At 43.6% G+C, this 10,769-nt stretch overlaps 1 protein-coding gene across 1 annotated transcript; it reads right to left on the bottom strand.

Annotated features, from left to right (window-relative positions):
- Positions 1-5,666: 5,666 nt before the first annotated feature.
- Positions 5,667-10,158, bottom strand: LOC131478955 (uncharacterized protein DDB_G0271670-like). The gene is made up of 4 exons (XM_058659638.1): positions 10,056-10,158; positions 9,609-9,877; positions 8,446-8,572; positions 5,667-6,055 (listed from the first exon to the last, which is right to left on the bottom strand). The coding sequence occupies exons 1-4, from the start codon at positions 10,156-10,158 to the stop codon at positions 5,667-5,669; spliced, it is 888 nt and encodes a 295-aa protein (XP_058515621.1).
- Positions 10,159-10,769: the final 611 nt, after the last annotated feature.

Raw genomic sequence — 10,769 nt, 5'->3', positions numbered from 1 at the left:
GAGAACCAACAAAAACGACTGCACGAAGGGAGCGAGTCTCTGAGTATCCCCTCAAGAAGCGGAGCGCTATCTGCTGCGCTTTATCAATTCTATTCAAAGAGCCGCCGCTGCTACTGCCGTCTGCGAAGCTCCTCAAATACATCATGGGGATCCAAAATCTCCTGGTGGGCGCATGTGTGACAACGCGTACATTTCTCCATGCACCGGTGTGTGTGCCACGTACCCTTCACACATTATATATTCAGCAGGTATTTCTTGTGGTGGTGGTCGCTTCTGTGACCACGCATGTAGTTCTGCGTACACTCGGGTGTATGCTACATTCCCTACGGACATTATACATGCTGCACTCTGTTCTTTACTCGCATTCTACGTTTGTAACGTGCTCGGTCTCGCTTGTTGCCTGAATCCTGGAGTGCATATATATACTATTACATGTATCTGTAGGTGTGTGTATTCTCACGTGTATGTGAATCCCCCTTTCTGCGTCTAACTAAGGTTTACACATATGTATATATTCCTTCATACGTATCTGACTCACAGTGTGTAAACTACTATATGTATGCCGACCAGTTCTTCGGTTCTTCTCTCGCCCTCTGTCTCTGTGGGGGCATGTGTGTCTCAGTGTGTGTGTGTGGCTGTGTGTATGTGTGTCTGTCTGTGTGTGCATCTTTCTCTTCCTCTGCATATATATATATATCTATTTATAGATGTGTGTGCCTTCACGCTGTAATGTGTGCTCCGATGACTGTGATTGCATCCTTCTGCTTATAATCAGACTATCTCACTTGTACGTTTGTCTACGTCTGTGTTTAGTATTGAGTTTATATGTATACGTATACATATATATATATATATATATATATATATATATATTTGTAGACATATATGTACACTGAAGAGGTGTCTGTATTACTTTTTGCATATGAATGACGTACGCCTTTTGTAGAGGTAGTTCCTCTGTCAAATGGGTGGTGGCCCCGTGTGCTTTCTCATGGAACTGTCTACTATGTAGTAACGGGTGCTTGACTGACCCTGCCACTCATATTGAGTTGTACGCTGCATTTTCAACAGCTGGTAAAGCACTCGCAATAGACAGTTCTGCTCCTGAGGCTGTTCTGCCAAATGGTTCTACTTTCACTGTAGAAGCTCGTGGAAGTTTCTTTCCTGGAAAGCATATCTTTTTCTGTTCTTGTCTCTCATTGCAGAAATTTTTGAAGCCTTTGACTCGGCCAGCACACATAAGCGAGTAAGTCACCATGAACTTGGCCCGGAAGCCCACACAAGCGACAGATTCACCACGTAGCTGCCCACCCCGGTTAGAGAAGGAGTATGTGTTTGCCTTCTCCTCCTTCTTGATGTTGTTGTTCCTCTCTTCCTTCTTGGACATGGGATGCTAGGTTTCTAGCTCTACGTTTCAGCGGTTCCTCCTCTGTGAACGTTTCGCTCTTTCATCTCACAGTTCTCCTATCTCTATTACTCCTGAGCATTGTTTGCTGCTATCTCTGTCTCTCTTCCTCCCCCTCTCTCTCTCTGGACTACCTGTAGTTTTCTCTACCTTCTTCCTCTCACTCTCGCGGTACACGAGAACGTCTTTTTCAGTTGTAAGGCTGCTCATACTATTGATTCTGCTATTTCTAGCATTGCTGCTGCTGCTCTCTCTTTTGTATGTGCGTGGGTGGTTGCATGTGTGGAAAGCAGGTTCTCCGGAAAGACGGTCGGCATTGATGCGATGTGCTGGATGCACAGAGGTGCAGTTGCATGCGCTTTAGAGCTTGTTCAAGGCGAAGCAACGGACAAGTACGTGGGTTTATGCAAGTGCATGTGAAGAAGACTTGTTGCAGCGCTTACTTGAAGTGGGGGGGGAAGGGAAAGGGCGGCATAGGCCTTGCGCTCTGTTACATGGTGACTGTTGGAAATGCACCCATTACATATGCCTCCCTCATTCTACAAGTCAAAGAAAGCAAAGGAAATGATATCTGTAATACCACTGCCAAGATGGATGACTTGTGTGTATTCAAAACTTTGACACACTGTCTGCTTTGCAGGAGGCATATATGATATCTACCGTTTACATGTTCTTTTTCTGCACGGTCTCTCCACTGGAGATGCACAAAGGCGAACGTGACCTCTACCACGCTTGTATGTGGCTTTGCTCTGCACTTTCTCTGTACCACAAATATGCATTTGGCATCTCTCCCTCTCTCTCTCACGGCAGTTGTCAGTGCTGCTGCTACTGCCGCCGCACACGGGGTCATATGCCGCATATATATATATATATATATACAATGAAGGAAGGCCGAGATAATCTAGTGTACATAACTGATGCTGACCAAGTTCTCTGTGCTGCTGCAGCCATGGCGTATAGACACCCGGCTCCATCCCTTCTCGGAGCAGTCGCTGCAACACGCACTCTGAGAAACCCACGCCCAGAGCGTCACTTTCGAGAAGTGCTGCCCTCCAGTGTGTGTGTGTGTGTGTGTGTGTGTGTGTGTATGTATGTGTGTGTACCGCATGTACTTGTAGATGTCCTGCTCACGCTGCTGCAACTGCTACCTCTGCATGCGGTGGTGCTACCCATATGTTACGCTGCCTCCCTCCCTGCACTATCTCATATGTTTAAGTGTCTATGTGTTTTCCACGCGTTTCAAGATATATGTGCATGCTCTCAATATGTTGTCATCTCTCGACACACGTGTAAACGTGTGTTCTTCTCAATAATGAACGCGTGCGTCAATCAGTCTATACATCGCAGGCGCCATTATGTACGGGTAGCATAGATACCGTGCCGCACACTTAGATAGTGGCAGTGTTGTAGCAGACGTATTATTTCTCCTATTTCTCAAACATGTTACTGCCTCATTTTATCGCATACTCTTGTTTCTCTTTTCCCCCGTATACAAATATATGTATATACGTATATACATAGATGCATAATACGCATCCAAATATATACAAGCATATATACATAGATGCACACTTACACAAATATATACATATATAAATATATATATATATATACATAGATGCATAAACATACAAATGTATACACGAACATATACATACTTACTTATATGCATAATACGCATACATCTATATACATATAGAGATATATACATACATAGATGTAAACATGTCCAGTCGTGATGGTGGGTGTGATACAAACCTACGCAGACTCACATACATAACACACACCGTACATCGAGGACGGGTATTTTACTAATGAGCCTACAAACCTGTTGCTGACCGAAATATATACGCATGCACAAATGCGTCTATAACTGTTTGTATTAGTATCTCGTTGTCACCAGTACACTGTGATGTGCATGTGTCGATAGGTGTTTGTGCATGTGTCTTTTTTACGTACGTTGTGTTCCACACATATACGTACCTCCTTAGTGCGGTACACTCTGGTAATGGGAGAATGGGGCGGGAGCCTGCATATATATATATTTATATATATATACACGTATATACTTCTGCCGCCTTTCCTTTCATCATTCTCCAAAGTGTATAGCACGTTCCAAACCATTTCGTATCCTTCGTGTTCCTCATGTCTGTGGGCGTGCCTGTGTATGTGTGTGTCCCTATTGCCCAGCTGGTCGTACATATCTAAAAGCAACAACATACATACACACATACACACACGCATATATGGGAATATACACACATTTGCCTCTATTTTACATATATATATATGTATATGCATGTATTGATCTATTATTTGTTAAGATGATTGTGTGGACCGATGTACAGGTAGTAGGCGTCTACGCTGTAGTTTTTTCTCCTCTATACATCTATACATTTTCTGTGTATCTGTGTGTCAAGGTAAATGTATGTGTTACTATATATGTTGATAACGTCTATACTGCTGTTATTTCACTTTAATATATGTAGTGTATATATCTGTCAATATATGTACGTATAACTGTATATGCTGAGCACCTCTATACTGGCGTTTCTTCTTATATATAAATATATATATATCTGTAGTGTATATATCTGTTAATGTGTGTATGTCTTCCTCTATATGTTGAGCACGTTTATGTTGCTGGTTCCTCCCTAATATATATATGTCTGTATTCTATATAGCTGTAAATGTATGTATGTTTTCCTGTATGTGTTGATGACGTCTGGCGTTTCTTCTCTTATATGTATGAGTATATTATATACCGATTCTGGCACTTCTTCCCTTCTATATATATACACATATCTGTAGTGTATATATCTGTCAATATGTGTATGTCTTCCTCTATATGTTGAGCACGTTTATGCTGCTGGTTCTTCTCTTATATATATATATATGTCTGTATTGTATATAGCTGTCAATATATGCATGTTTTCCTGTATGTGTTGATGACATCTATGCTGGCGTTTTTTCTCTTTCATATATATGTGTTTAATATGTATATATCTGAAGTAACTGCATGTATTGATGTACATGGTGTTGAGGATGTCCATGCTATTGTATCATAACGCTCGCTCTCTGTCTCGGTCTATCTCTCTGTCTTTCTCTCTGTGTGTATGTCCCTTGCTCTCTCTGTCTCAGGTTTCTTCGCTTCATCATTCACATGATTATGCTGTTGAAATATCATGGCATTGAACCTCTGCTAGGTAGCTAATTACCATAACTAATAGCATTCCTATTATCAACAGGATAATTATTAATATTATAACTATTACTGCTACTATCCTTATTGTTCTGAATATGAATAGTATTATGACTATAGATATTATTACTATCAATGCTGTTTTTATTTTTATTCTTCATATTAATGTAATTAATGTGGTACCATAGATATTGATATCATTGATAAGCTAGTTATTATGATACCTCATACAGCAATCTTAAACAAGCGTCTACACAGTGGCTGAAGTCGCTTCTCTGCCCTCTCTCTCTCTTTTCTTCTCGGTCTTTCTCTCTTTACTTCTCGGTCTTTCTCTCCCTCTCCTCTTTCTTTCCCTCTCTTTAATTTCGTTTGAGTGAAATGGTCCCTGTTTGCGCTGACACCCAAGTGAACGAGATATACGCTGATGTTTACGGGTCCTTGTCAACACCGCTCGACAATCTGCTGCTCCTGCTGCGGCTCCTTACAGTACTGTCACTAACAGTACTACTACCACTACTAAACTATTAGTCGTGCCACCACTATCAAACTGATACTACTACTACTACTACGCTTACACTACTATTACGCTTATAATACTACTAATACTTATACCAATGCTAATACTACTACTACTCATCTAGTACTACCACTAATAATAATAATACTGCTACTACTCTCATACTACTACTACTACTACTACCACTACTACTACTACTGCCACTATGGTTATACTATCTACTAGTATACCTCACAGTACTTACTACTATTACTACTGTCACTATGCTAATACTTTCGTTCCTACTGCTATGCTACTGCACTAACTCACTGAACTTCCGCTACTACTGCTATAATACTAGTACTACTACAGCTACTACTACTACTATACTGATACTAGTACTACTAATACTATACTACTATAACGACTACTACGTCAACTATAGGTGGTGCTGTTACTAGTTATGGTGCTATAGAGTGATTGCGAGCCTCCAGTTTCCTCATCCGCGTGTGTACGAAGTAGAAGATGTCAAGGGAAAGCGGGGGACCAGTCCGTCTATTTAATTACAAAACCTGCACGCGGCGTCTAGTAATGATGCTGCTGCTATTATAGCTGCTGCTGCTCCTATTGCTACTCGTGTTAGTCTGGTAGCTGTCACTGCACACACTGCTGCTGCTCCTACTACTTCTAGTGCCACTGCTGTACGTGTATGTGTGATAGCTGTCACTGCATGCAATGCTGCTTCTACAGCTACTGCTATTGCTGTGAGTTGAATTGCAGTCGCTGCTTGTGCTGCAGGTGGTCTTGCTACTACTACTGCTATTACTACTACTCTCAATGCTGCTGCCGTTGGGCGAGTGGCAGCCACCGCTGCTTGTACTGCTACTGCTGCAGCTGTAGCTGCTAGTGTGTAGGACGTCTTCCTCTTCAGTAGAGCTCTCATATACAAGTCCTGCTCGTCGTTCTCAATGTTTCTTTTGTGTTGTGGGGTGGTGTGGGTCACGTAGTGTTCGATGGGGCGAGCATCCCGGCTAAAGAGGCAGAAGATCAGAAGCGTCGGCGGTGAGAGACAATCACGAGAGAGAAAGACAGAGAAAAAAAAATACAAGGGGCAAAAACCACTTCTGCCTTCCTTTCATATCTCCAGCGTTCTTCTTCTTCTCCACAACTGCACGAACTAGCGCCACGATCTCGAGGAGGTACTTTCTGCTCACGGAACGTCTGATGCTGCCCAACGTCTCCAGTCTCTCTCTCACTTTCTCCCTCACATATATACACACATAAACGTGTATATATGTGCATATATATATATATACATATATACATATATATACATGTATACAAATATATATACATATATATGTGTATATATATATAAATGTCTGCATGTCTACATTTATAAGGTGCGCACGAGTGCCTTTAATGATCACCATGTGGCATGCATCAGTGACACGTTTACGTGGAGCTGCAAGTAAAAGTCACTCATATTTATATATATATATATATATATGTGTATACGTGTTTCTGTATAAATCTGAAGGTGAGAATATAATACATATATATATGTATACATGTCCGCTTGCCCACGTTGGTGTATCTCTTCGTCTTTCACATTGATCCGTTTTTTATATTTGTGAAATCTCCTATGTATGGATGATGGTGGGTGTGGTTACTGATGAGCGTCTGTATTCATTCCTCTACATAGAAGAAAACGTCAATAGCGACGAAAGGAAATATAGAGTCAGTCTCGCTTATGCGGTTATTGTGTCTTACATGTAAGACGTATTGAATGTGGAAATGTGGCAGGCGCACACTTGGTCCCCCTAGTCTGTGTGTGTATGTGTGTGTGTTTGCCATGTCCATACGACGTATACAATTATTATAAAAGTAGGGGTAGGCAATAGTATTAGTACTGGTGAAACATCATCAGTAACAGCAGGAGTGGTAGTAGTGCTGGAGCAGTGGTACTAGTAGTTGAGGCCGTAGCTGTTGTCGTCTCAGTACCTGTACGTGTGGTATTGGTATAGTAGTGATATCAGTAGTAGTTGCAGCTAGAAAGATTGGGGCAATAGAGGTAGTATTATCATTAGTAGTGGTAGTCGCATCGAACCGTCGTAGAACTACTACTTGTAGTTTTAGCAGTACTAATAAAGTCAGTTCAGTAAAATCATTTGATAGTGGTAGTGACAGTGGATGTAGCAGTAGTAGTAGTAGTAATACCAGTGTTAGTAGTAATAGAAGTAGTAGTAGTAGTAGTAAAAGTGCTAGTTATAGTGGTAGTAGAAGTGGCACTGTGAGTGTTAGTAGTGATAGTAGTGGTGGCAGTAGCAGTAGTAGTAGTAGTAGCACCAGTGTTAGTAGGAGTAGCGTTAGTAGTAGTAGTAGTAGCTTCATTTTAGTTACAGTGTTCGTAGTAGTAGTAGTGGTAGTAGTGGCAGGAGCCGTGTTATTAGTAGTAGTGGTGGTGCTAGTAACAGTAGTAATAGGAATAATAACAGTGTTAGTAGTCTTAAAAGAGGTAGCAGTGGTAGTATTAGTAGTAGAGTAAAAGTGCTAGTGGCAGCAGTAGCCATGTTAGTAGTAGTAGTGGTGTTGGTGGTGGTAGAAGCAGTAGTAGTAGTTGCAATAGCGGTGTTAATAGTTGTTGCTGTCTAGGTTGTACAGTAGTAGTGGTGGTCACTACTACTAGTGAGAGTGTTACTATTCGTAGTAGTGGTAGTAGCAGTAGTAGTAGTAGTGATAGCTTCGCAGTTGGTACTAGTAGTATTAGAAGTGCTAGTAGTAGCTTTTGGTGGCAGTAGTATTGGTACTAACAATGGTAGTGATAATGGTAGTCTCGCTCCAGATACACCTTCCGCCACATACAAAGATGTAATTCTAGAATCGCATTGCTGAGAATAGCACGCCCCGTCTGGAAGTATATCATTCCTTTTTGCGTTTGAAACTTTATTTATTCACTCTGGAGTGCTCTCTTTGACCATTTGGCAACAAACACGTCTAACGCGTCAACACGTGAGTCGTATAATTCTTGCGTAGAGAGAGAATGTCAGGTAATGTAAGCGTTACTGAACGCCTTTTCTTCGGCAAAGGCGCTGCATGTGTGTAAGAAGCTGTTGACTAAAGTGCACTTCTGCCTGCTACTCTTTGTCCTCTTACTGTCTATCGCTCTTTCTCTCTCTTTTTCCCTCTAACCCTTCACACACACACACACATTGATGAACAGATGCTCTACAGACTACATAGGATAGCCAAATACTCTTGGGCAGGTCAGAAGAGCACATATGTATATGCAGCAGTGGCCAGCAGCGCATTGTGCCCAGCAGCCCACCCTGCAGAATGTACTAGCGCGCGCTGTGATGCCAGTAGTGAGGATGCTGCTGCTGCTGCTGGATGTTGCTGTCGCGTTGCTGCTGCTGATGCTAGTGCTAGTGGTGGTGCTGCCTCGATTATTACAGCTCTCGTTCTCGGGCTATGCAAGAAGCACGTGAACTCATGCAACGCAATGCAGAGGCAGCAGTACAGGGGAGGCCCCCAGTCGCCAGTGAGCGAGTGAGTTTCTCGACGCTTGTAACAAAACGTGGGGTGGACAAGAACTAGAAGAAGACCGCAGCACGTATATCATATGCTAAACGTACAACACTGTGCTCGGCTGGGGGTCGCGCACATTACGCCCCGGGGCCGTTGCATGCACATCACGCTGCTGGGTAGTCGGGCACATTATTACGCTGCTGGGTGGCTGCAGACATCCTATTATCGGAAAGCCGCTCTCACTTTACCCAAGCGCAGGCTGCCTTCCTCTGTCGAGTGGCGTACAAGACTTACAAAGCCTTTGCACTCTCCCTGTATTTGTCTATCTGTAGAGGTACACCAGTGTACGTCTAGTCGAATACACATGAACTCAACGGGTTGAATGCTGCCTTCTGCGGAGCTCTCGGGCACACTACGCTGCTGGGATGGGGGGTGCAAAGTACGCTGCTCTGCTCTTGCATACACATCACACTGCGAGGCTGCCGGTAGGGTAGGCTAGCGTAATATTACGCTTCTGAGCTGTCAGGCACGTTACGCTGCTGCTGTCACACCCCGCGGCTGCTCGGCTGTGGTGCACACTAGGCTACGAGGGTGCTGGCACAATACCCTCGTGGTACTGCTGCTGCTGCTGCTTCCGCTGCTTTTCTGGTACGGTGATGTTTTGCCTTGACACACACGTTTACAAGAATTGATGCATGCGTTCGCTATATATATAGTCTATACATGTATGCAGTGGTGTACGTGTATCAGTAAAGGGAGACCGCCTTCCTCTTAACTCTTTATTAGCAGTCCATACATACGAATATATACAATACATTATATATACGTTTGTATGTACATACATACGTATACATGTATATATATGTATATACATATGCATACACATATATGTATATATATATAGGGGATCTTGTGCCTCGTCTAGCGTAAAAATATGTATATATATATATATATATATATATATGGGTACCTGATACCTCGTCTGGCACATGTATATAGTAGTTTGTGTGGGTTGTCAACGCTGCTGCTACAGCACGCAGATTAATGCTGTCGCTTCGAAACATGAAGCGCTGCTGCTGTCCTGATCGGCACGCATTGAACACGCTGCTGCTGCTGTGGGATACACATGATGCTACTGATTCACGCTCGTGCTTCACCGTGGTGGTGCTCCGCGCTGTTGCTCCACGTGGCTGCTGCACGCTGCTGCAGTAATACGTTACGATGTTGCTGTAGTACTCCGTTGGTGCTTGGGACACCGGAAGCGCAGCTGCTGAGGCAGGCCAGCAGCTGCGTTATAATAATGCTGTTGCTGTGGGTTTTACATTATTCTGCTGTTGCTGTTTTGCTCGTAAAAACCTACTGCTGCGTCAGGTGCATACTACGCCTCTGCTATGAGGCATAGGTATATACGGCTGCTGTAACACGTCCTCGTGCGGCTGCTGCTGTGGAGCTCTCATCAGCATCATCATCGTGCTGCTGCTGCTGCCGCCACTGAGAAAGTATCACTACACTGTGACCGATCGCCATTGTGCGGCACACTACGCTGCTACCGCCGCTGTGGGACTCGTTTTCTGCTGCTGTTACTGTTGGAGCTTGGTACGTTACTGCTGTGTCTGTGGTGTTAGGCTGTTGCTATCGGGTCCACCATATTGCTGCTGCTGTTGTAGCTAGCAACGCTACTACTCTTGTAATGTATCATATATGCTGCAGTTGGGATAGTAGTAGTGGTAGTAATAGTGGTAGTAGTAGTAACACAGTACACCCTCGTTGCTTGTGCCCGCGCAGCTGTTGGTGCGACAGAGTCACTTTCATTGCGGGGTAGCACAGAAGAAGAGGCTGCTGCTACGGTGCCCTACTCTGTTGGTGTCAGTATGCTTCTACAGAAGGGAAAGTCCCTCTAGGAAGTGTGAATAGAACGGTTTCCATGTTGGAACAGGGAGGTGGAGTGGAAAACGTTGCTACTGGCAGTCTTAAACTGTTATGCGCTGCCACCCCTACCTGCAATAGCCCATGATGCTGTTACCGGTGTTGCAGTAGTAGTAGGTGGAGTGCTAGCCGCAGCTAGCTGACTATTGCTGCTGCTCCTTTGTGGAGTTCGAACAATTACGAGCTGCCCTGTTGCAACCCACGCTACTCAC

This window comes from Ochotona princeps, unplaced genomic scaffold, assembly GCF_030435755.1.
Source record: "Ochotona princeps isolate mOchPri1 unplaced genomic scaffold, mOchPri1.hap1 HAP1_SCAFFOLD_5142, whole genome shotgun sequence".
NCBI lineage: Eukaryota > Metazoa > Chordata > Mammalia > Lagomorpha > Ochotonidae > Ochotona > Ochotona princeps.
Note: the sequence above shows the minus strand (reverse complement) of the source record. Positions and strands in the feature narration are given on the sequence as shown.

Bases quoted from the DNA above. Each gene is read 5' to 3' on its own strand.
- LOC131478955 (XM_058659638.1), bottom strand. From the start codon at position 10,158: ATGGCGATCGGTCACAGTGTAGTGATACTTTCTCAGTGGCGGCAGCAG. The intron at 8,573-9,608 runs GTATCAGGTACC...CTTCTTGCATAG, and splicing joins ATATACATGTGCCAGACGAG to CCCGAGAACGAGAGCTGTAA. The intron at 6,056-8,445 runs GTACATTCTGCA...AACGACGAGCAG, and splicing joins TGGCATCACAGCGCGCGCTA to GACTTGTATATGAGAGCTCT.